Raw genomic sequence first — 26,856 nt, forward strand, 5'->3', positions numbered from 1 at the left:
AGAGATTAGAGGAGAAGACATACAGGGTATTGTCCATAAAAATTTGACTGTTCCAGTGGCTACACTGGTGAAAGTTCACACAATTCTGCCCATATAAAAATTGTCTGAGGTTTATTATTGTGAGTAAAAATATTTAGCCTGTAAGACAGAATATTCTATTTCTTAAAAATAATGGTATTGGCTTTAATAAGATCAAAAGTCCTTTTATCATAATTTATGTAACTGTAGAAAGGGAACTTGAGTTTCTCCCTGAGCATAGACATTCAGTTACAGAAGGTTGAAGTGATTGAGGCATATTATATCCACGATACTGGCAAAAGTTAGTAGAACTTCATCCATCTGTAGAAAGACTAATGCAAAAAGCATACAACTACTACCACTGTCATATCTTAGCAAAAGAAAATTCTGGTCCTAAGTAAAATTGCTAAGCGAGTTGAATGCCTCTATCCAGTTGCTTGCTAACGAGTCTAGTGTGACAATAGAAGATAGTGAAAGGAAAACTAAAGTTTTAAATTTCGCACATACAAAATCATTCACGCACCTCAGTATCGTACAAACATACCGTTGTTTGATTGTCACACAAACTCCAGTATGGAGGACATAGTGATAGCCATCCCTGCTGCAGAAAATCGACCAAAAAGATTTGAAAACAAATATGCCAGGTCTAGCTGTAATCCCAGTTGGGTTTTACAGTGTATACTCTTCGGCATTGGCCCCTTATGTAGTTTGCATTTATTATGAATCTCTTGCCCAGCCCCAAGTCCCAGGCAACTGGGTAGAAGCACAGGTGTCTCCTAAATACAGAAATAATAAGAGAACAGAATTGCAGAATGACACACCAGATTTGTTGAGTATGTTCCAAGTTTGAATGTAATAAATTTACTTGTATGCAATAAATATCCTTGAGACGGATAAGCTTTTGACCGCATATCAGCATGGATTTAGAAAGCATAACTCACACGAAACTCAGTGTGCCCTTTTTCATGATACCCTGTGAACCACAGATGAAGGGCAACAGGCAGATTCCATATTCTTAGATTTTCAGAAAGCATTTGACGCAGTGCCCCACTGCAGACTATTGACAAAGGTCTGAGCATACAGATTAGGTTCCCAGATATGCGAGTGGCTCAAAGACTTCTTAAGTATTAGAACATAGGAGAAGAAAGTGTGGTGTCTGTTCTTTCAGACATGTGTGAAAGAACAGACACTACACATTCACGTAGTTGATTCTACTCGATGGGCAAATGGATCAACCACTTTCAGTGCAGATGCACAATTACATGTGACCTCCTGCAGGAATCTCAAAGTAGGGAGCATGGAGTACATGAACAGGGATTGCGGGTAGGTGGTGCTGTGTGGGAATGTGTGTCAGCCAAGAGGCATGTCAAGATTGTCTGTGCAGTTGTGATAAACACTGGCATAATAGTTAATGCAACTGTGTAGTGAGCAGGAGATCCCGGGTTTGACACATTTTGACTCATCACCGCTGATTCCATGTAAAGTCCTGATACAGCTGAAATCAGTAGTCCCTTCCCTTCCCTTCCCTTCCCTTCCCTTTTTCCATCTTCTGTTTACACTGTATGTTGTCCTTGATGGTGAGTGTTCATTAGAGACAAGGGTGTGGTCAGAAATTCCCTTGTGAAACGTTTTAGGACCAACGGTACATAAATGATATGACAGACAGGGTGAGCAGCAATCTGCAGCTGTTTGCTAATGAGGTTGTGGTGTACAGGATGATGTCACAATGGAATTACTGTACGTGGATACAGGGTGGTTAGACAAAATTTCTATTTGATGTGGTGAATGGCAGATTGGTCTAGCAGTAGAAAAACTAAAGTGCATGCCGATGGATAGGAAAAACAATGCTGCGATGTTCGAATAAAGTATTAGCCATGTGCTGCGTGACACAGTCACATCAATTAAATATCTAGGCATAATACATTAAAAATAAAATAAAAACAGTCTCAATTGTGTTTTCAGATTTTTATTCTTTAGCAGCTCTGACCATCTTCAGGCTTTTCCACACAATTATGGATGCAGGTGGTGGCAGATGGAGTGAGCTCCTTAGACGTAAGAATCACAAAATTTGTGCTTATATGGCTGGGACTTGGACATGGATCTCTTTGCTTACTAGGCAGGTGTGCTAGCCATTACACTACCACAGCATTGATTTTTAGCGTTTTATACTGATAGCTGCTTTTTAAAATTTTATCTAGGCATAATGTTGCAATGCAATATGAAATGGAGTGAGCACGTGGGGACAGCAGCAAGAAAGGCAAATGGTTGACTCATTAATTCAGAGAATTTTTTGACTTGTTAATTCAGAGAATTTTAGAGAAGTGTGGTTCATCTGTAAAGGAGTACTGCTCGAATGTTTGGGATCCCCACCATATCGTATTAAGGGAAGACACTGAAGCAATTCAGCTGCTACATTTGTTACTAGCAGGTTTTATCAGCAAGTGAGTATGATGGAGATATTTCATGAACTAAAATGGGAATCCCTGGAGACAAGATAATGTTCTTTTCATGAAACTCTATGGAGAAAATTTAGAGAATGAGCATTTGAAGTTGACTGCAGAATGATTCTACTGCCACCAGTGTATTTGTTCCATAAAGATTGTGAAATAAGAGAAATTAGCACTTGTGCAGAAGCATGCAGGCAATTGTTTTCCCCTCACTCTATTTGCAGTGGGGGAAATGTGGAAATGATGAGTAGTGGGACGACGTACCATCGCCACACGCCATACAATTGCTTGAGGAGTTTGTATGTAGATGTACTACTTCATTGTTAATGGCCTTCTGATTGACTAGCTTCTTTCTGATCTCGATCTGCATCTCCTCAAAGACAATACTCATACCCACTTTAGTACTGCAATGGTACTGTTTCGGCTATCGACTTTGATTGCTTCCCCCGATCTCATGGCTTCACTACACTGATCATTCCACTGTGATCTTAGTGACAGTAACACTTTCCAGTAATCCTGTCACTTCCTTATCACCTCTTGATGGTCAGCGTGCCACGTTGGGCCCTTCAGAGAGCCATCTCCATCATTGTGCGTAAACATCACTGTGGTAGACTCCTCCTATAGCAATCACCCACACTGCAGGAGCTGCTAACCCCACCCTCCTTTTATGTGGGCCCACTCTATCACCAGTCAACCAATGGTATTCCATCAAGGCATTTGTGGTTAACAATATTCACTCATTCTCAAGGAAATGCAGATATCATATAGTGAGCACTCAAAAATTTGAAGTTTGATAAGAATTCTTAATCATTATAAGTATGAACCGTTTTAAAGGTTCCATTTTTATTAGGCTCTCAGCAGAACTGAAAAAGTCAAGAAATAATTATTTTTCAAATGAAAGTTGAAAGACCTCCTTGTGGCACAGTCCATTCACTCTGTATTTAAGTTTCTTGCAGTAGTTTGGAGCCTATTACTGTAACTGGCCTCTGTTTTATTTCCTGAATAGTTTTTCTTTTTTTATATTTTTATTGACATTCTGTGAAATAAATATTTCATTCCATGACTGAATAGTTTTGGCTCATGTGGTTCCATGCTTCCACAGAATCAGAGATTATTATTATTATTATTATTATTATTATTATTATTATTATTTGGGAGGAGACACTTTTTTTATGAACTCCATTTTGCACGAATTTGTGATTGGACCTCTCTGATTTTATCTAGTGCCATTTAATTATTTGCCCCAACATTATACCCTATGTGTACTTCCAACACGTATATAGTCATGTCAAGTAATTTGTTGTACAAGTTTTTTGAATGATTGTAGAGGCACCTTTAACATACGCATCAAATATATCAGCTGGGTGTGTGCATATTTTAAAATTCGTGTTGTTCCCTTGTGGTTTCTCAGTTACTGCAGTTATATATGGTCGCTTTCCTGCAATATTGTGATAATTTAGTATTCACAATTGAAATGCTGTAAGTTTACTTGTAGCAAATAACCCCATTTCAAAAATTTTAACTTTTCAGAGTAAACTGCAGTCTGTCATTTACTTTTGCTTTCCAATACAAGGTTACTTAAATCGTTCAGTTTCCAGGTTGAACTCAGTATTGTTGAGGACTAGTGTACAAATCAAATTTATTATTGTTTTAGACAGTTCTCTGTATTCATATGCAAAACTCCAATATTGTTATCTGCATGACCTGTTCTGCTGACAGGCTTATCTAAAAGTTGCTTTTCAACTACCTTATGCTGATTTAGTATGCACTGTTCCTTCTTTTATGATAAGATAAATGTAAGTTAGAGTAATTCATCTGTAGTAAACAGATGCCAATAAAACATTACTTTAAACAAAACAAAAAAGAAATCTTAAATGAGTGCTATGTTTTAGCCTTTTCCCAGTTTGCTGTTGTGGCTATAATTCCGTACACAGGGATTATGTGATGCAATTTGAGTAGATGTTGCAATTATTTCTCCTTATATCTTTTCGTGTCACTATTTATATTAATAGGAAAAACATCTCAGGAAAATACAGTGACAGCAGCCCTATTGAGTCCTGATGGGACAAGGCCAGCAGTGCGTTGGCTGTGTGGTGAAGACACTGCAGAGGATGGAAGTGGCACAGGTGTGTCTGTGGCAGCAGCAGTGACTTGCTTGCAATCTTATGCCATCAAGGTTACGTTGCTTCCTAATCCAAGACTTACTATGCATGCCTTTTTCAGTTTTTCAGGCATTAGTTTTTTTAAAAAAAAGTAGATAATTAGTAAACATAATCATTTTACACTGCAGTAGTGATCATCAATTCCTTCTACTGTAGAGATTCTTTTATGATTTTGAAATCTGTAGATTTCTGAGTTGCAGTAGAAAGTACATTTCTAATGGAGCTGCTCTCACGAGAAGTTTTCAACAAGGTATCATGAAGTGTAGACTTAGATTGTATGTGTGTTGAAACTTTTGTAAACCCAGTTGTCAAACCAAGATGACCATCTTTGGCTAACAACTTTGTGAACACTGGCTCATCAGAGGTGGTAGTTCCCCCCCCCCCCCCACCCCCCCACCCTCAGAAATCTTACTCATTGTATTATATGGTCCTCCAGACCAGACCTCATCATTAAAAAATGTGCTAGTGGCATTTTGAGAATTATTTAAAGTTCAGTTTGCAGCGTACATTTGAAAGCTACTTTTTTTTCCAGACTAAAAACTCAAAGACTGTTGCTGCTTTGTTGTGTGTAATAATGTACAGGATGCCATGTACTGGAGTATACAAAAATAGTAGAAACATATGCTTACATGCTAACGTTCTCCTAGAGTTTGTAACAAAAGAGAACTGGTTACCAGCAGTTTAAAGTGAAGCAACAGGGACTAAATAAGTGACAACAACTGTGAAATTTAATTTTGTGGTTTCTGAGAAATTCCAGTTCACTTATTTGCTTTCCTTTTTGCCATTTGGTTTTGTACAAGATCTGTAGGCACTGCTTCCAAAGAACTGAGTGAGATGCAATGGTAAGGTTGCCAAACTCATATTTAGCTGAAGCATGGCTCAAATGCTTATCTGACCAACCATAATTTATTGTAGAAATGACATATTGTAACACGTGAAGCTGCTGTATAGTTTATTTTTAATTGTCTGACCGGTTTTGATCAGAGATCATTTTCTTGTACTGATTTGTACTGGAAAATGGTCTCTGGCTAAAACCTGTTGCGTAATTAAAAAAAAATTAAACAGCAGATTCACAGTCAATAAAAATCACCCTAATTAGTTTTTCTGTTGTTTTCCAGAATACTTTCTAACAAGTAATTGGCTAATTTAATTCTCCTTCCTTGTTCATACACTGGTGTTCTCTTTATAATGATCTTGGTGTCAGTGGGCTAATATATTCTCACCATTTTTCCTAACTGGTTGGTGAAGAATATATGCTGACTAAAAAGCGTTATCATTTTACTAGCCCTCATGCCATTCACTTACTTCCAACACCATAACTACCAAAAGTTCATGTAATAAGCCAGTTTCATAATCACCTTTGCTATTTTATACTTGTCTTTCACTTTTATTCTTTTACAGAAATTGTTTCTAAACATACTTAGATTAAGACAAGTTGTTATTTGACATTTGTCACATGGCAGTAAAACTTTGCCATATTTTATGTCAGCCTTATCTCACTTAAGGTTTGGGCTGTGAGCATGGCAGTTTTCACTCACTGCGGCCAGTAGGAATTCAGTGGGCTTCAGCAGAGCTTGATAATGGATTGTGTATATATGCCACTGAGGTAACTGACACTTTCTTGTGCAACATTGGCAACAGCATATGATAAGTGTGTAACGGTGAGATATTTGAGTGGAAGAAACTAAGTGCCACAGCATGAAATATCAATTATTGTGTAATTTTAATCAGACTAATAGGTTCCACCCAGACACATATTCCGTACTGACATAAAACGTAACTCCACCTATTTCTTTCTTGTATAGTTACACACAAAAAAGTTGTGATAAGCTATTCAGTCAGTAAAGCAAATACATTTTCAGTGATGGTATATATCTGTGATCTGCGAAATAAATAATCATAGTATTTGCAATGCAAAGTAATAAATATCCACAACTCAGCAAGTACATGTTCCATAGCAAGCATTTGTGAGATTCTCATGAGGCACATCTGAGAAAGTAATATCTCTCCATTTGATATCCACTTCTAGATGAAGGCATCCTCCAGACTGATTCATGCATTGTGGTCTCAGCTATGTGCTTTTATATCCCCCATCCATTTTTTCTGATGCCATGTACTCACATTCCATTAGGGTGTCTTTACTTACCTCTTAGAATCTAGCCATGAACTTCATTAGTCCATCCACTGCCCATTTGCCTTACTATATATCTTTTTCCCACTTCACCGTTTTGTTGCTATTACAGCCACAATTACATATCCTACTTCAGCCCGTTCCATGATGAGTTTGTTTGATTTTCTCTCTTTCCAGGTAATTTTCAACATGAATCCTTCCGTTGTTAACCAACTGTAATTTTTTTCTGAATTTTTTCATGAAAAGTATATTTTTCATTACTGTAAGTCAAAACTGGTATTGAACATTACTTGTAAACTTATCTTTTCAGACACATCAGAAGACTAGTTTTTAAAACTGTAGTTAATGTTGCAACAGCACCCCAGGCCATTTGTACTGTTTTGCTGTCCATCTAATTATCTGCAGCTGCCCCCAAATACAAAATTCATCAACTATTTCTACAAATTCGTCATTAATTTGTACAGTTTTCTGTTCAACTTATTGATTATTGGTTTAAAGTATTCTCAGGTCTATTTTTGAACTTGCTCTATTAACTTTTTCGATTTGCTGCTGAAGTTTGTGTACACTGAAGTAAATTGTAGAATGTCATCAGCAAACACAAATGATTTAGGTAAGTTCCATTAACACATAACCCTCCATTTTTCTCAATTTGAAGACCTGAAATCTTTACTTACTTTTGGTAATATGGAATCTCCTTGCTTGACTCCTCTTCAGATCTGAAATTCCCACTCTCCTAAGGGACTCAGTAGTATTGATATGACATGTATAGTCTTCATTCTATTAAAACAAGTTGCTACAAATGGTGACTTAACAAAGAACTGAATTGGAGACACCTTATAAGCAATAACATAAACCTTACAAACTTAACAGTCTCATCTACTTTTTATTTGTTCTGCTGCTGCTGTTCCAGCGGTGGTCTTCAGTCCAAAGACTGATCTGAGGCAGCTACTGTATTTTGTGCAAGCCTCTTCATCTCGAACTAACTACTGCAACTTACATTCTTTTAAATCTGCTTGTTGTATTCATCTCTTGGTCGCCCTGTACGATCTATACTCCCCATGCTTCCCTCCAGTATTAAATTGGTGATCCCTTGATGTCTCAGGATGTGTCCTACCAACTGATCCACTCTCCTCATTAGGTCGTGCCACAAATTTCTTTACTCCCCAGTTCTGTTCAGTACCTCCTCATTAGTTACGTGAATTACCCATCTGATTTTCAGCATTCTGTTGTAGCACCAAATTCGAAAGCTTCTATTCCCTTCTTGTCTAAACTTTTTATCATCCTTGTTTCACTTCCATACATGGCTACACTCCATACAAATATTTTCAAAAAATACGTCCTAACACTTAAATCTGTACTCGGTGTTAACAAACTTCTCTCCTTTGGAAATGCTTTTCTTGCCATTGCCAGTCTACATTTTATATCCTCTCTACTTCGACCATCATCAGTTCTTTTGCTGCCCAAATAGCAAAACTCCTTTACTACTTTAAGTGTCTCATTTCCTAATCTGATTCCCTCAGCATCATCTGATTTAATTCAACTACATTCCATTATCTTCATTTTGCTTTTGTTGATGTTCATCCTATACCCCTTTTCAAAACACTGTTCATTCCGTTCAACTGCTCTTCCAAGTCCTTGCTGTCTCTGACATAATTACAATATCATTGACAGACCTCAAAGTGTTTATTCCTTGTTCCTGAACCTCAATTCCTATTCCAAATTTTTCAGTTGTTTCCTTTACCGCTTGCTCAATGTAGAGATTGAATAATATTGGAATAGGCTACAATCTTGTCTCACTCCCTACTCAATCACTGCTTCCCATTCATACCCCTCAATTCTTATTACTGCTGTCTGGTTTCTTTACAAGTTGTAAATAGCCTTTCGCTTCCTGTATTTTACTCTTGCTACGTTCAGAATTTCGAAGAGATTATTCCAGTCAACATTGTCCAAAGCGTTCGTGAAGTCTACAAATACTATAAACGTAGGTTTGCCTTTCCTTAACCTATCTTCCAAGAGAATTCATAGGGTCGATATCCCTCGTGTGTACCTACATTTCTCCAGAATCGAAACGGATCTTCCCCGAGTTCAGAATACACCAGTTTTTCCATTCTTCTTCTGTACAGAATTTATGTTTGATTTTTGCAACCGTGACTTATTAAACTGATAATTCTATAATTTTCACACCTGTCAGCACTCACTTTCTTTGGAATTGACGTTATCATATTCTTCTTGAAGTCTGAGGTTATTTTGCTCATCTTGTACATCTTCTCACCAGATGGAAGAGTTTTGTCATGGCTGGCTCCCCCGAAATTATAAATAGTTCTAACAGAATGTTGTCTACTCCTTGGGCCTTGTTTTGACTTCGGTCTTTCGATGCTCTGTCATGTTCTTCATGCAGTATCATATCTCCCATCTCATCTTCATATACATCCTCTTCCATTTCCTTAATATTGCCCTCAATTGCGTCTCCCTTGTCTAGACCCTCTATATACTCCTTCCACATTTCTGCTTTCCCTTCTTTGCTTAGGACTGGTTTTTCATCTTCATACAGCTGGTTCTCTTTTCTCCAAAGGTCTCTTTAATTTTCCTGCATATATCTTTTCCCTAGTGATGTATGCTTCTTCATCCTTATTTGCCCTTAGCCATTCCTGCTAGCCATTTTACACTTCAGTCTCATTTTTTAGATATTTGTATTTCCTTTTGCTTGCTTCATTTAGTGCTTTTTATATTTCCTTCTTTCATCAGTTAAATTCAATATCTCTCTTGTTACCCAAGGACTTTTACTAGCCCTCATCTTTTTACTACTTGATCCTCTGCTACCTTCATTATTTCCTCTCTCAAAGCTACCCATTCTTCTTCTTTTGTATTCCTTTCTCCTGTTGTTGTCAATTATTCCTTAATGCTCCCTCTGTAACTCTCAACAACATCTGGTTCTTTCAATTTATCCAAGTCCTGTCCCCTTAAATTGCTACCTTTTTTGCAGTTTCTTTAGTTTTAATCTACATTTCATAAGCAATAAATCGTGGTCAGAGTCCACATCTGACTCTGAAAATGTCTTACAGTTTAAAACCTGGTTCCAAAATCTCTGCCTTACAATTATAGAATCAATCTGAAATTTTCCAGTGTCTCCAAGCCTCTTCCACTTATACAACCTTCTTTCATGGTTCTTAAACCAAATGTCGGCTATGATCTCATCATACATTTCTTCAATCGCTTCATCATCTGCGGATCTAGTTGGCATATAGACTTGTGCTACTGTGCTGGGTGTGGGCTTCATGTCCATTTTGGCCACAATAATGCATTGACTATACTGTTCATCTAACGCATGTTCCTATTTTTTTATTCATTATTAAACGTACTCCTGAATTACTCATATTTGATTTTGTATTTGTAACCCTGTATTCACCTGACCACAAGTCCTGTTCCTCCTGACAACGAACTTTACTAACTCCCTCTATATCTAGTTTTAACCTATTGATTTGCCTTTTCAAATTCTCTGCCTTTTTAAGGGATTTGACATTCCTGCTTCGATCCATAGAAGGCCAGTTTTGTTTCTCCTGATAATGATATCCATCTGAGTACCCTTTGCCCGGAGATCCAAATGGGGGATGTTTTATCTCCAGAATATTTTACCCAAGGGGATTCCAAATCATTTAACCATACAGTAGAGCTGCACAACCTTGGGAAAAATTATAGCTGTAGTTTCCCCTTGCTTTCACCAGCCGTTTGCAGTACCAGCACAGCAAGGCCATTTTGGTTGATGTTGCAAGGCCAGATCAGTCAATCATCCAAACTGTTGCCCCTGCAACTACTGAAAAGGCTGCTACCCCTCTTCAAGAACCACACGTGTGTCTGGCCTCTCAACAGATACCCCTGCATTGTGGTTGCACGTATGGTATGGCTATCTGCATCACTGAGGCATGCAAACATCGCCAACAACAGCAAGGTCCATAGTTCATGGCAATAAATTATAGAACTTCAGAATCTGAAGATAGGCAGTGGAACAGGAAGAGTTGTTAAATAGCATAAAATTGAATATCATAGGTTTATATGAAATGAAGCAATAAAACGGAAACCACATTCAATTAAAATCTGTACATTATGATATATTACAGAGGAATAGAGCAGGAGGGAAATTCAGGTGTAGAAAGTATAGCGAAGGAATCTCTAACAATATGGTAAGATTTATAGTAAACAAGGAGGTTAAAATAAAGGAGAAATTGCATTATTTATGCCAAACACTGATGTCAGTTGAAGCCTGTCCGCCACCTTGGGGAGACTGTTTCTGTTTAAAGCCCTCTGTTAAGTCTAGCCTCTTAGTGTCAGTGTGTTGAATTGACAGTCAGGTCTGAGTATACACTTTGAAACAACTACCTTTGTGGATGAGTGTTCATCATCAGACAGTTGAAACATTAATGCTAATTCTCACTTGTTGAACATGGTGTACTTTGCGGCAAAATAGCCAGACGATTTATTCCTGCTTTAATTAGGTCGAAGAGCAACACTGCAATACTAACATTTTACAATGAATCACCATTGTGATGGAGACAGGCTTCGCATTTTCATTGTAAGGGCGTCTCCTTACATTCTAACCTCCTTGGTTGTAAAATTAAAGAAAAGATATTCTGTGGTAAACGCCCAAGCCTATTCACTGACTTTTTCACACTCTAATTTTGAGGTAGATAAACTGCTTCAAATCCCACTACTATGCAGTAATTGGGGGTTTTAATAGGAAAGTAAGACAAAACATAAAGAATAATTCTTCAGTATGAAACTGCAGACTGTGTACCAGAAATGTCAGAAGTTATACTCTAGTAGAATTAACAGAGAACAAGAAGTTCAGGCATAACACGTTCTGCTATCGGAAAACGAATAAGAAATGGGCTTGTCAAGGACCACATGGGACTAAAATGAATTTTACTACATTTTATCAAACAAAGGGTGTGATCATTCTACACCATTTCAGAACTTCTAAGTGATCATGCAGAATAAAAATAGATACCAAAATGGAAACAAACATGTACATTAGGCAAGAAATCAGGACTGGAGATTATTAGAACTCATTTCTGAACGGGGAGGTTTACTGGATTTCATGAAGCAACAGGTGTAGTGTCTTGGAAAATAAGTATTATATAGACATAGATTAATGGGCAATTATTTAAGAAAGACTGTCAGAAAGTAACCTCCATTTTCCTGTAACATGTTAAGTAGTGGGAGAACTGAACATTCACTGCAGTGATTAGTGCAGTAGGTCAAATTACTTTTAGCGTTTGAGTAGTGAGAAAGTCGCATTGTGTTTTATTTGTGTACAGTAGTCATTCAAAATGAACACTGCAATCAGAAGTCTGATAAATGTGAAATATGTCTCAAAGATGTTGTCATTCATCGTGAATCTTCTTCCATAGACAGACTGAATATGATAAGTGAATATAGTGTGTGTCTATGGTTTCATTATTTAATAGTCAAAGGATGATTGTTCAGAAACCTACTTAGGACAGAAATATATAACATGTAATTGCAACAAATTGCCTCTGCCTTTTGGAGGGTGTCCACATCAAAACTGGTATTACATAGTAACCAAGTGGTTGTCGTAGCAATATTTATTGGCAAGGTACAAAACGCAGCTAAAACAAGAAAATATTTACATGTTCAGTGATGTAGATAAGAAGGCAGCAGTGTCGTATCTCATTGAATAGCTCTAATAATTTAGCACTGGGCATCAATACATAATGGAACAGTTTTTTAGAATATTCTCTCTCTCTCTCTCTCTCTCTCTCTCTCTCTCTCTCTCTCTCTCTCTCTCTCTCTCTCTCTCTCTCTCTCTCGTGTGTGTGTGTGTGTGTGTGTGTGTGTGTGTGTGTGTGTGTGTGTGTGTGTGTGCAGTAAATATTCTAAACATCAACCAACTAATCCCATGTTTGAGAGCAGCATTCACAGTGGGGCTGCATTCTGGCTGGTGCAATGTATTGCAAGACAGTGAAACACTTTGATGTTATGTATTAGAACAGCTCATGATAATGGGAGGTGCTCTCCATAGTATTAAGTAAAGAAACACCTGAAATTGTTCAACTTAAACAAGGCTCCAGAGCCCAACTAAATCTATACCAGATTCTGTACAGAATTTGTGGCTAAGTTATCCCCCATTTTAACCGTCACATACCATAGATCCTTCAAACAAGAAACTGTGCTCTGTATTTGGAAGAAAGCCTAGGTCGCATGTCCCTACAAGAAGGGTAAAAGAAGTGATCTCCAAAACTACTGTCCAACATCATTGACATCTCTCTGCTGTACAATCTAGAACATGTTCTGGGCTGAAACACAGTGAGATATCTCAGACAGCCCACTTCAATGCCTACCAGCTTTAATTCCAAAAACATTGGTAACTCAAAACCTAATTCATGCTTTTGTCACATGATGCTGTGGAAGTCGTGGATCAAGGCAGTCAAGTGGATGCAATATTTATTGGCTTCCAGAAAACATTTGACTCAGTAAGTCACCAATTCTTATTATTAAAACTACATGTGTTATCAAGTAAAATTTGTGACTGGATTGAGAATTTCTTAGTGGGGAGGATAGTGATTTAAATGTTCATAAATATAAAATTGTGCACTTCTCATTATGAAAAAAATATTGTACAACTCCACAATCTGTGAGTCACATTTAGAATCAGTCAATTTGTACAAATACTCTGGGCTAACAATTTAGGGGGATGAAATACAGTGATCACATAGCCTCAGTCATAGGGAAAGTAGGTGGCAGACTTCAGTTTATTGGTAAGATAATGGTAAAATGCAGTCTGCTAACATAACACCCTACAACCCATTGTAGAATATTGCTCAAGTGTTTGGGGCTCATACCAAAAACAACTAACAGGGAATATTCATTGTACACAAGGAAGGACAGCATGAATTATTACATGTTCCTGTGACTCATGGGAGACTGATGAAATGTGATGTTTGCCCAAGTTCCTGTTTTTTTTTTCTTCAGATTCTTGTCATTTTTAACTGTTTCCATTACCCAATTTTTATTGTAATTTCTCATATCCTCTCAAGGACACTTCTGAATAGTTTTGTTTAACTCAGACTATCCATTTTATATTGGTTTTCACCTGAAAAGTGTTTTAAGAAACAACATGTTCTCCTTTTGGCAAATTCTACTGAAAAAAGGCCTATTTCATCTTTGGTATCTAAGCCAAAGTTTCCTGTTGATGGAACATGCTTCATTGTTGTCTTGCTTTTGCTTTAAAATCCCTCATTACCATCTTGAAGTGGAATTTGTGTCATTCTGTGTGTATTATTTGTAGAAACCTTCTACATCTTCAAAATGTGAGCACATTGTTGCAGGAACTTGAATGATTTCCATGGATTACTTGTTTGTAAAAAGGGCTTGCTATTCTATTTGAGATTCCATCAATATCTGTTAATGTTGTTTTCAATTTTCTTCTGAACAAAAGTCCACATCACAACTTTTCCCCAGTTCTGTTCTTCACATAACTAAAGTGATTGATTTCAGTCAGTGCACTACTCTTAATATGCTTTCAATCAGGTCATAGTTCTGACATCTTAGGAACTTGTACAGGCCTGTCAGTCATCCGACACTCCTACTCTTTGTGCAGTAGGTTGCTGTGGCCCAAAGATTTCTGTGGGATATTCAAATAGTGCTAAACCTTGGCAAGGGTATACTCAAAGGATTCTCAGTTCAGAGTGCTTACGAATCTCGGGGTCTGAAACTGACACTACTTGTTCTTGTGTCAAATTCTTTTCAGCAGAGCTCTCAGGCCACTAATTATTATTGTCTTGCAGTGGTTTATCTGGTTTTGTATAACTCTTATGTATTCAAGGTTAGACCAGAGGTTTGTATACAGTGAATCACAAAGCTGTTGGCAATGCAGGCTAGTTAGCAGCCCACCCATACTTGTTATTCATAAAGCGATCTGTCAAGATGGTTGCCTTATGGGTACGGACAGCTGTTTTTTTGTGGATATCGGGTTTGTGGGTTGGTACCTAACATGTTCGGTCTCCTGAATCCTAACTGAGATGTAATTAAGAGCTCTGCTATCAATTCAGAGCAGAGGCAGCTTTTGCAACTGATCATTTGTTCACACATATTTATGTTGAATTAATTATGATCATGCTTCAGCCATCCAACCAAAACACTGCAGTGGAGTTTGATTTTCTGTAAGCAATATCCTTTGAAATCAGGCTCCTTGACATATTGCTGTCAAAGCAAAGTACAGTTATTTTAATAACTGCCTTATGACAGTTTTTTTTCCTCAATGTATTCCTCTATCCAGTCTTTTAAAAAAAAGTGTGGTTGCTTATATCTATTCACCATAATAACGTGTTTTACATTCACTTGTCATTTGGTATCATGCTTGGATGCTCTTTTTTTATTCACTCCCTAGTGTTAGGTTGATTCAGAATCCCTAACCTGTCAATGAGACAAAAATCAGAAGATAAATGTCACACTGCTGGTCTGAAGGAACAGGATTAGTCTTCATATTTTAATGCAGTTTTGCAACAATTTTAAAATCTAACTTCCCTTGGTCTTCATTGGTTTCTCAAATAATATTGGAATTTATTTGTCTTTCCTGTAGAGTAACAGTGGAGTAAATAAATAATTTCTTGAGATTTGTGATAAGGAAGACAGTCCAAACTTTCATTTCATTTGATTCCCTTGTCTGGAATACTGAAAATTCATACGCTGACATTGCAGTAGTCTTCGATAGTCTGATTTCTGAGAGTTATGACACTGTTTGCAGAAAGCTATAATACTACTTCATATTTATCCAGATAAAGTTTCCTGGAGTAGCAGGGTGTGGCTAGCAGTGTTGGAAAGTTGCTTATTGTCATTAGGTTCCTCATAATGAACATGATCACTAAATAACAAAGATGAAGTGGATAGATTGCTACGCCCCACATAGAGAAAATATTAGCAGCAGACAGGCACATTTAAACTCTATTAAATGTAGACAAAGACAAAGTCTTTCCTGAGATGTAGAAAACACACACGCGCATGCGTGCAAAGCCTCGTCTACCTTTAAATGAACTTGCCTGCCACCCAGTGTGTTCCCTTATTTTCCAATGTTCAGTTATTGAATAAGATAGAAAATACATAGTGTTTGTACTCCACAATAGCATTTATTCTTTTAACTGAGTTTTCCATGAGTACTTGACAGAACATGACAGCAGTATGAAATAGAAAACACTCTCCTAAGATTTTGCATTTAAATCTTAGTTACTTGATCACAAACCTGCTTTTGGCTTCCTAGTCAATTATCATGTGACAATTGCTTCAAGTAACTAGTTGTCATCTGCCGATAGCCTAAGAAGCCATAAGCTGCTTCATGATCAAAGAAATAATATTTTACAAATTATCCGAAAAGTGTTTCCTGTCTAATATATTTGTCATTTTCTCATAAAGTGAGATAACCCACATAATTATTTTATTGCAAAGGAAGGTAATATTGATACATTTTCTCTTAGATGAGTAGTGATTGAAAAATGTATTTTCATCACACTTAACTGCCTTGACAGAGGCACCATTTTATATCCCCCCTCTCAATAGAACTACAGAGTTCTTTTGCTCCAGATTAGGAAGTCCGCAAAGCTCACATTTAGCCATACCACCACATAGTTATAACAAGAAATTAGAGAGTAAAATGCATGTAAATTTGAGATTTTTTAAATTATTGTTTTAGTAGAGTGAAACTATGCATAACCATAAAAGTTATAAAATTCTGTACAGAAAGATGGTCATGAAAGTAACAGGTTATTGATGAATTGCGTACTTCTATAATTGGGATCTGAATAATTTTAGTGGAATCACTATCTGTGATCTGTTGTGGAGCATGCAAAAGTTCATTAACACCATGTTCTTCACAGAACATTTGCACTGTCTTACTAGTATTAATTTGTAAACTCTCTCTCTTTCTTACAACAGCTGCATCTGTACTCTTCAGATCAGTGCCTGGTTGATAATTCTTCCCATTGTGTCACTTATTATTAGGGCTGCTTCCTATTCCATTTGCATATAAATCACCACTTCCGTGTCTCTCTGTGTGCTGTAATCAGTCTAATCTCATCTTCACGGTCTACTGGATTGATGCATAGAGGATTGTGTGTTCCTAGATTCCTCACTTAATGTGTGTTCTTGAAACTTTGGTAGTAGATTTGTGTGGGTTAGTTGATATATATCATCAAGCATCTGACAGTTCAAGGTTTTCATATTTATTCTGTGATACTCTACAGTGAGTCAAATAACCTGTCACCATTGTTACCCTTCTTTGTACATTCAGTATTGTTTCTTTCTTTCTCCCCCCCCCCCCCCCTGCCCCCCTGCTAGATATGGTCCCACAAATTTGAGCAATATTCTACAATAAGACATATGAGAATTTTGTAAGCAGTCTTCTTTGTAGGCTGACTGCATTTTCCCAGTATCCTACCAATGAACAGAACCCTCCACCTGCTTCACTTCTGATTCATTCCATTTTATATGCATACAAGCTGTTGCATCCACACATTTATATGAGTTGACTGATTGTAGTTGTGACTCATTGATATTGCAGTCATAATACAAGGTGTGTCTTTATTTTGAGAAGTGCATAGTTTTACATTTCTAAATGTTTGAAGCAAGTTGATTTGAAATCTTATCACAATCCTACTGTATATTTGAATAGACAGTACTTCATTATAGATAACTGCATCATCTACAAAAAGTCTTAGATTACTATTAATATTGCCTGCTGGATCATCAATACACAAAATGAATTATAAGAATCTCAGCACATTTTATTGTGCATGCCTGAAGTTACTTTTATATCTGTCAGTGACTGTCCATCTGAGACAACATGTTGCATCCTCCCTGCCAAGAAATTCTCAGTCTCATTACAAATTTCAAAATTTCGTTTGATATCCCATATGATTGTAGTTTTGTTGGTAAGCATTGGTGTGGTGTCAAGTCAGGTATGTTTCAGAGGTCAAAAAATTCTGAATCTACCTGACTGCTTGATCTGTGGCTTTCAGGATGTCATTTGAGAACACACAAGTTGGTTTAGCATGACTGATGTTTTTAGAATCCTAGGTTGTTTCACGGAAGACGTCATTCTGTTTTAGATAAATCATTATGTTTGAGCTCAAGATATGTTTTAAAACTCTACACAGATGGATTCAAAGGATATCGAACGCTTCCTGTAGACTGGTGTGACCCATGCTTTCTTCCAACTATTGGGCAAAGTTTTTTGTTTGAAGGATCTGCGGTATACTATTGTCAAAAGAGTGACTAAGTGGACCAAAATTCTGTGCGGAATCTGATAAGGATTCGATTGGACTCTTCAGTTTCAGCGATTTCAGCTCTTCCTCAACACTGCTGAAACTAATATCTATAATATGTATCTTTGCAGTGAAGTGAGAGTTGAGGTGGTCGGCGATCCATAACGGTGTATTTTGAGTTGTTGCATATTATATATTTGGATGAATGAAAAGCTGGCCACTGTGGCCGAGCGGTTCTAGGTGCTTCAGTCCAGAACCACGCAGCTGCTACAGTCGCAGGTTCAAATCCTGCCTCGGGCATGGTTGTGTGTCATGTCCTTGGGTTAGTTAGGTTTACCTAGTTCTAAGTCTAGGGAATGATGACCTCAGATGTTAAGTCCCATAGTGCTTAGAGCCATTTGAACCATTTGATAAATGAAAAAATAATCATAAATAAAATTTGACAAAACAATTTAGTGCTGTCTAGCAGTACAAATGGAGCTACTTGTTACCAGCGTATGGTGAATTAAGAAACAGCAGATACCAGGATCAGACTCATACTTACTAAATTGAGGGTTAGCAGTTTTGTTCCAACTTCTAACAACTGGGGCAGTACTCATGGATTTTACTTTGTAAAAGGACATTTGAAAAAGGAGTTCAGCACTTTTGCCTCTCTCTCTCTTTCTCCGTCTTTTTCTCTCTTTCCTACCCTCATTTTCAGTCCCTGTGAGATCAACTAGCAGCTGGACAGAAAGTGTGGTGTCACTGACAGCCCTTATGTATGATAAGATATGCAGGCTGGCCAGCTCACCAGCCCTGGTTGTTAATCCAGCCTCATAAATTGAAGTACCTTGCAATGGCTCTGTCTGTTCGTTCAGGCTGATCTCGGGAGCTGCTCTAAGGGATTTTGATAAAGTTTTCACCAATAGAAAGACTGATTCATGAGGAGGGATTTTGTATGTAATTTGTTATAAATATATCATGCAAATTGATTGAACTATGGTGAATTTAAGTCTTCCACTGCTGTGAAAACAATTCCATTGCCGTCTAGCAGTGAATGACGGGACTTCTTGGAATTGTGGTATCTTGCATGGCCTGGCGATGCAGTCATGTGGCTTTGTGTGGCAGAGGGGGTTTTGTACTGATGTTGCGTGATAGAGGGTCCTCTGTACCAGTGCTGCATGGCAGAGGAAGGTTGCTTCATACCATTGTTTTGTTGAAGAGGATGCTTCATACCCATGTTGCATGGCAGAGGATGCTTCCTGCCAATGTTGCATGGCAGAGGGTGCTGTGTACCAGTGTTGTGCTGCAGAGAGTGCTTTGTAGCACTGTTTTGTTGCAGGGGCTGCATCACACCAATGTTGCATGGCAGATGGTGCATTAAAGTGACACTACATTGGGAGATGTTAGAAAATGTCACACGGAAATATAGCTCACACTTGACTGGCACTGGAGTCACACAGCTGTCAAGAGGCCATGGATCACACTGAATCCCATTGTGGTCGGATGGACCTCACTATACTGCTACATCTGGTGGCCAGCAAGTGGCTGTAGCTCATTCCAGACTGAAACTACAATGGGGTGGTGTTAACTGCACATTAGCTTGCAGCACCCATCATTGCTACAAACTATCACTCTAATGCCAGTTACATATGGAACACAACAGTTGTCTCCTGAGAACTTGCCTAGTGTACACCACTTCAGTTATCTGGAAGTGATTCTATTCAGCTACCTAATGTTGTTCTCAGAGTTTTAATCATAACTTTATGCAGTGGCACATAAACAAAATTACCACTATGGCGGACATTTCCTCTGATCATAGATACTTACTACTACCCAGGCGAAGCCGCGATGGGTTGCTGACATTGTATTAAATATGAAGTTAGGCTGTAGTTAATCACATTTATATTCAGTGCATTTATCTCCCTCAAATTGATAAACATTATCTAAACATGATGCAGTTGTTAAGAGAATGGAATCACATCCAGAAGTAGCCACCAAGTGAAAGCCGTTGCCTGGCTGTTTTGATTTATATTTTCTGTGGCATCGATAAATCACATTAAATTTTAATCTTCCTTCCAATCTGAATAACTTCTGTGTGTCTATATTAATTTCACAGTTAAAGGCATAAAACCCAAAATGGGTGCATGAATATCTATGAAGATGGAGTTGATCAAAAATAATTACCAGCAGCTGAACAGGAACATCTGGAGCTAGGCTGAAAAACTGTGTAGGTGCTGGCAGGTTATTGTAAACCCCTCTATTAAGAAAGAATAATAAACGGCAATAAAAGAAAAACCGTTGAGGTGTATGTTATTTCAGACTCCCTGTTGGTGCCTTGACTCCTAATTCAGGCATTGGAATGACTTTTCCCCCCTCGAACACTTGCTTGGTTTATCCTTTCTTTATTTTCCCTAACAAAGGACTCACCTAGAAGCTAATTTTTGTGTCTTGTTAGCTTGGCTTCAGTTGTTCCTACTCTGATAACTTTTAACCAGATAATTCTCTTCTGCCTAAAATAGTGTTAATATTCATTTTACACTTCGTTTTTATTGAATAGAGAAAATAACTATTTTATCAGATGGCAGCTAATGTGTGAAAGGAATAAAGCTAACAGGAAAACAAACATTGGAAATCTCTGGTTTCTTTTATTATCTGTAAAGTGTTAGAAAATAGGATATATCAAACATTCAGTAGGTAAGTCATCACACTATTTGAATAAGAAAGACTTGACAAGAGAGAACAATAGAAGGAAAAAGAAATGAAATACTGGCAACATATGAGACCTGTGGTCTGGAGGAGTTTGTTGATAAGTTACAGATAATAGGAGGCCAGGCAGGCAGTAGAAGTATAAATAATACACAGATGGACTAGGAACACAGAAAGGGGAAAGAAGCAGCAAATGGAAGAGGAGGAGACAGAAGTAAGTTAAAATAGTCACAGTTCTTAAGAAGTGGAAAAAAGAATCTGATGTATGGTACACTTTACAGATTTCATGCCACATTTCTTTACCTTGTTGAACTCCATATCTTTCTTCTGTCAGTACACAATTAGATCCCTAATTGAAAATGATTCCTTCAGCTGTGAAATTTGCTGTAGCTGCCATGTGAAATGTTTCCTCACCTACAGACTTAGCTTTTCATATGAACATGTCTGTTTATATTCGGATTCACTACACAAATACGGCAGGCTTTGTTGTTTCCTGATCTCCTCACAATTTACTGACCACCCTGGTTCATAGGTCCTTATCATAGCCAACATACGAAACCAGATTTAACACCAAAACTATGATTCTGCAATCGTGCCTTAAAAAATGGGCTGTCTGTGCACATTCACATTGTCACTGCACTCCTCTTATCTAATACAACTTGGTCTTCCCCGAGTCCATCTAGAACACGCTAGGTGATGCCCGACTGCTGCCCCATTGCCTGTGGTGACATCAAGACATTAATGCTTAAGAACATAGACTTTTGTAGCTTCTGCTGACAATGATAAAAGCTCTTAGGTTCTGACACCACACTGACTTTTGTGACTTCTGCTGATGATGATAAAAGCTCTTAGGTTCTGGCACCGCATCATTTATGGCAGAACCTTCAAGTCTGACATTTCAGTCTTTTTGCTGAGACCTTTCATGGCACTGTCTGCAGATTGTGCTAAATGTCAGTCTTTCACAAATCTAAGGAGAGTATTTCTCTGGATTTTTTGCTGTAAATGATCACGATGGGCTCTTCATTGATGTTGATGTGATTCTTGGAAGTTTTCATAAGTGCATAAGTGGCTGCAGGGCATAAGTGGTGCCTCGTTTATGTTTACAGTTGCATAATTATGCTGGTGGCATCCTTTTAGTACTGATGGGATGCAGCCAAGCCTTCTGCAGCCTAGAGGAGTCGTCATGATTAAAATTGGATCATTTAGCAGTTTAGATTCTCTCTCTGACTTTGAGTTTATGTTGGAGTGGTGCTATTTCTAGAATGCAAAAATTAACAAAATCTATATCCTGACTGCAGGTTTCACTGCGTTCAGCTATGGGTGACTGACTGGGTTGCCCGAGAGAAATTGTTTAATGCAGACCTGCCTCTCATATATACACTTTACCTAATTTTGTATACTGCAGCAGTTGTGGTTTGCCTTCCATTAATCTTAACACATCTTTTATTCTTTAGCTGCTTGAAAAAATGGCTTTAGACATTGATGCTACAGTAGCTTTCTAATGGGATCAGTCAAACTCTTTATGTATGATAGAATCGCCAATTGGTGAGGGTCTGTTAGTACAAGAAAATTGAATCTTGCAACCAACAAAAGTAATAGGTCCTTGTAGTAACTCCTGTTGACCAGTCTCATTTGGTGTGATTGTGAATGTATCCACTGTCTTGTACACTGGTAGTCTGCTCATCCTCATGTATCTTCTACGGCGGTACGGCATGGCTGTGTGCTTTGTGCGGCTGCCTCGAGTCGAATGAGCCTGCAGCTGCCTCAGAACAGGATGTACTTCCTGCCCCCCACCCGTACGTGCAGCGCCAGCGCGCCTTATCAGTACTGATTGCGCAACAGCCAACTTGATTTTCCAGCAACACGGGCCTAGTAATACTAGGGCCCGTGTTGCCCGGCTGCCTCGCTCAGCGGCTAAGTCCCACTCAAGGTCACCCGCCTTACACGCCGTGAGGCAGCTGCAGGCTCATTCGACTCGAGGCAGCCGCACAAAGCACACAGCCATGCCGTACCGCCGTAGAAGATACATGAGAAGGAGCAGACTACCAGTGTACAAGACAGTGGATACATTCACAATCACACCAAATGAGACTGGTCAACAGGAGTTACTACAAGGACCTATTACTTTTGTTGGTTGCAAGATTCAATTTTCTTGTACTACAACAGAAGTTGTCAGTGGTAATGCATGGCTAACAATTGCTATTGTGAGAGGTACTGACAAACCTCTTCAAGGACTGGAAGCCTACAATGAGAGAGACATAATTTCTTATCGCACTTTTGCAGTTGGCAAATGCAGGGCTGGTTTCTTTGAGTAAGGTACAGCTAAATTCCTTCCTCATTTTTCTCTAAACTGTGCTTCATCTCTAATTATGTCATTGTCAACATAATGTTAAAACACTAATCTTCCTTCCTTCCCTCCTTCCTTCCTTCCTTCCTGTTGACTTAGCATCATAATCATTTGACATCAGTATTTTTCTTATATGACTCAATTCTTGTTTTAAAGTGGCTTCACCACTGTTACGATATCGTCTTGCTGAGAACTGCTTGTTTTTGTGTTGATGAGAATCTGTGCGTTGCTACCTCCAGGTATTTGTCTGTTTCCTGTATTCTGTATTTTCGATTGAATTGTCTCCAGACATTCTGCAGCTTCTCCTCTCCATGTGGTCAAATGACAGAAGTATTGTCCACATAACAAAGCTAATGTGATGGTTTTGTAGATGTTCCTTCAAGAACCATGCCTTGAAATGTCCCTATGAAGATATTTACAGCCAGAAGTGACAGAAGAGAACCCACAGCTACTCTGTCTGCCTGTTTACACAATTCTTGTAATTTCAAATAGCTGGACTGTAGGCAATGTTTCTCTAACAGTACTGGGTCTGTTGGTACCTGATGCAGTAAAACTTCTTCTGTAGGGACATTTGTAAATAATGATTTTGTGCCATAACTCACCAATATTATTCTTCAGGAAGTCATTATGATCTGTCACATTTCCACCAACAAGTAAGACTTTTGAGTTAGGTGTTGTAAAAATTATGCTGGGGAGGGGTTGGGGGGGTGGGGGTGACACAAAATTTTGACACTTTTTTTCAGATTCTCACCTATTACCCATATTACCCAGAAACTATGTATCCCACTAAAATTTTTACGATCACCATAATGAAAGAGCGTTAAATTTTACATCGAATGACGTACTTAAATGTCAAAATTGGTGCAGCCGTATGGCCGCAATCAGTTGTCAAAGTTTGTTCATTTTTATCAATTTGGCCCAAACGTCGGCTCCAACTCCTGTAACTAAAAAATGGCTACTACAAATAAAAAATGTTAAATTATCAAAGTTGTAAAGCATGAAATTTCATGTTACAAAAGCATATAGTTTTTCAGTTTGAGACAATATTAAGTGTTCATACACTTGGAAGCTAAAGTAATTCCATTTTGTTGCTTTTTGTAAGTCAGTGGCTCAGTGAAATGAAATTTCCAATATGAAGACATAAATCTGTCCCATATTCAAGTTTAGAGGTATCCATACATCTCCCTCGATTCACATGTTGTAAACAGCTGAGACTGCCATATCCTGCATTCCTTTGTTATTGTTTCCATTGGTAGCTGTGCCCAGTCTTTCTGCGTTGTGTGAGGAACGCACTCAAAACTCTGTGTCTTGTAAAATTCCCATTTCTTCATTTGAATTTACTTTTGTTGTGCAGTCAGTGCATTTAAAATGAGTACTCCAAATAGTACAGAAAAGTGTTTTATAAGCAATGGCAATAAGGCAGATGGTGATGTGGTTAAAGTGAAACAGAAAGGGCTGAAAACCCTACTACAGTACAGTTGTATAGGAAAATTGCTGCATATTGTAAGTTATTAACTGGTCTGGCTGAAGTTGAAGTGCATAATCCTTATCAGAAGTAGTAGAATAACCCAAAACTGATTAGATCGTCTTTGATAAAATGCCATGCACCATCAACATCAAATCTTTGATCATAAAAGAAGGTATTTGATTTCAATAAACAGTGCTTTTATTGCAGTGAGGAAATTGATTCTAATTAGGAGATTGTTCATAAAATTGTGAAACCTATATTAAGAAATACTGTTATTTGCCTAGCTGAAAGGCAACATAATGACTGGGCTTGCGGAGTACTGGAACTTATTCATGAGGAGGACATTTGTTCCAAAGATGCACTTGTCAGAGGGATTTTTACTGACCAAACAGGGGTGGAGGAAAAGAAGGAAGTCTGAATCCACACAGACAGATGAAGCAATGGAAATGATTTCTTCCTAAGTAGAACAGTCAAATGAGTGCCAATTTACTTTGTAGGAGTTAAGGGTCCAAATCGTGAATGGCTGGGAGGTAGCTGTAAGGATCACAAAAATCCGACTCTTCTGGAAGTATGGTGAAGAAATGATTATTATTGATGGGCATAAAAGTTGCACAGTAGTGTGGTACTCCAGTAATTCTTCCAGTTTCAGTCCTGCATTTGTCATTTTCAACCATGGCCTTGCACGGGATATGATACCATAACCTCTTTTTTTGGTTGAGGAAAAAGGAAATTATTAAACCTTACAGAGCGACAGCTACATCTCAAAGTGCAAGCTGCTGAATTTATTAAACCTTCACTCTCTCAAGACAGAATAGCACAGGCAGGAGAACAGCTGATCTTAGCACTGTATGGGAATTCCAATTGTGTGACTGGATGAGCTCAGGGAAGGTGGCACTCATTGCGATCCTTCCACCAAGTTCCATCTTGGCTAGGGAAGACAATTGACCCATGCCACTGGGGCTGGAAGAAAAACTTATCAGGCTTGTTTCCCATGGTGGTGATGAGAGATGTGGCACCACACATGCCACTGAAGATGGTTTTCTGCTGATCTGGACTGAACTGAACTGCTCCTTGACATGCAAACACTGTTGTGGATTATCTTATGAGAATGCTCAAGAATTTGAGCTTGACAAGAATGAGGAAGAGATCGGAGATATGTTCCAGAATGAGAAAATTGGTGAAGGTGCCACAGGGGATCTTGAAGATTGGATGCTGGACCAGGACCTACTGCAGGACTGAAATGTGATAAAATGTGAATCTCTGATACTTAAATTATGTTTTTTAATATTGTCATGCTCTTTTATTTGTTCATTTGAACACATTTTTGTATTATTCAGACATAAATATTTATAGGTCATTGCTGTGTACCTAGTTTTCATTTTAGCATCCATTCTTACCAATTAAGGCATTGATAAAAATGATTAAAAATAGAAATGAATGAAGAAAATTAAACAGATATACACTGAAAACACACATACTTGTTAGAGAGCCTTCTTCCAACTGGAAATTTCATTTAACTGAATAACTTTGACTTACAAAATAATAATAATAATAATAAAATGGAATTACTTTGGCTGTCAAGTTTATAAATGCTTAAACTGAAAAACTAGATGCCTTTGTAACATGAAATTTCATGCTCTACGACTTTGATAATGGCATTTTTCGTTTGGAGTTACCATTTTTGAGTTACATGCGTTGGAGCCAACTTCTTAGCCAAGTTGGTAAAAATGAATGAACTTTGACAACTGATTGCGGCCAAACGACAACATAAAATTTAATGCTCTTTCACTTTGGCAATAGTAAAATTTTCACTAGGATGCATAGCTTCTGAGTAATAGGTGACAACCTGAAAAAAAGTTCCTACAGCCGCCCCCCCCCCCCCCCCCACTTGCCACACACACACACACACACACACACACACACACACACACACACACACACACACAAAATTGTCCCGAGGGTTTTGGAGGTCGAAAACTTGGATTCAACATACTCCCAACTATATGCACAAGATACAAAAAAAAAAAATCTTCTACCCCATTTTTTGTTAGCAAAAAATGCTCTGATACTGGACTATTGCCTTTTCTATATTTATTTGACCAATATGTGAAATTCAGGAGTAAGCAAAGGTAATTGGAATGGCTAATGGAGAGACCTTTGAAACCCAATAACTAATGTTTTTAGCTGATATCATAGAAATACATAGTTGTTAAAATATGCACTGAAAATATAAATTTTATACTATAAATCAGGTAAGGGGATTACAAGTTTGATCATGCAAGCAAGTGTTTACTTAAAATGTGAAAGACATGCTGTGGGCGACAA

The 26,856-nt window shown here is 38.0% G+C and overlaps 1 protein-coding gene and 1 long non-coding RNA gene across 4 annotated transcripts in view; one reads left to right on the top strand and one right to left on the bottom strand.

Moving 5' to 3' along the window:
- Nucleotides 1-26,856, top strand: part of LOC126481267 (USP6 N-terminal-like protein) — a 284,510-nt gene that overhangs the window by 93,465 nt on the left and 164,189 nt on the right. For 2 of the 3 annotated variants that reach the window (XM_050104896.1, XM_050104903.1), the window contains one exon: nt 4,478-4,591. The exons of the other annotated variant lie outside the window; for it this stretch is intronic. In XM_050104896.1, coding sequence (XP_049960853.1) covers nt 4,478-4,591 — 114 coding nt within the window. The remainder of the gene's footprint in view (nt 1-4,477; nt 4,592-26,856) is intronic. 3 annotated transcript variants of the gene reach the window in all.
- The window catches only part of LOC126481283 (uncharacterized), a 302,682-nt gene that overhangs the window by 42,842 nt on the left and 232,984 nt on the right, over nt 1-26,856 (bottom strand). The window lies entirely within an intron of this gene.

This window comes from Schistocerca serialis, chromosome 1 (assembly GCF_023864345.2).
Source record: "Schistocerca serialis cubense isolate TAMUIC-IGC-003099 chromosome 1, iqSchSeri2.2, whole genome shotgun sequence".
In the NCBI taxonomy this organism is placed as follows: Eukaryota; Metazoa; Arthropoda; class Insecta; order Orthoptera; family Acrididae; genus Schistocerca; species Schistocerca serialis.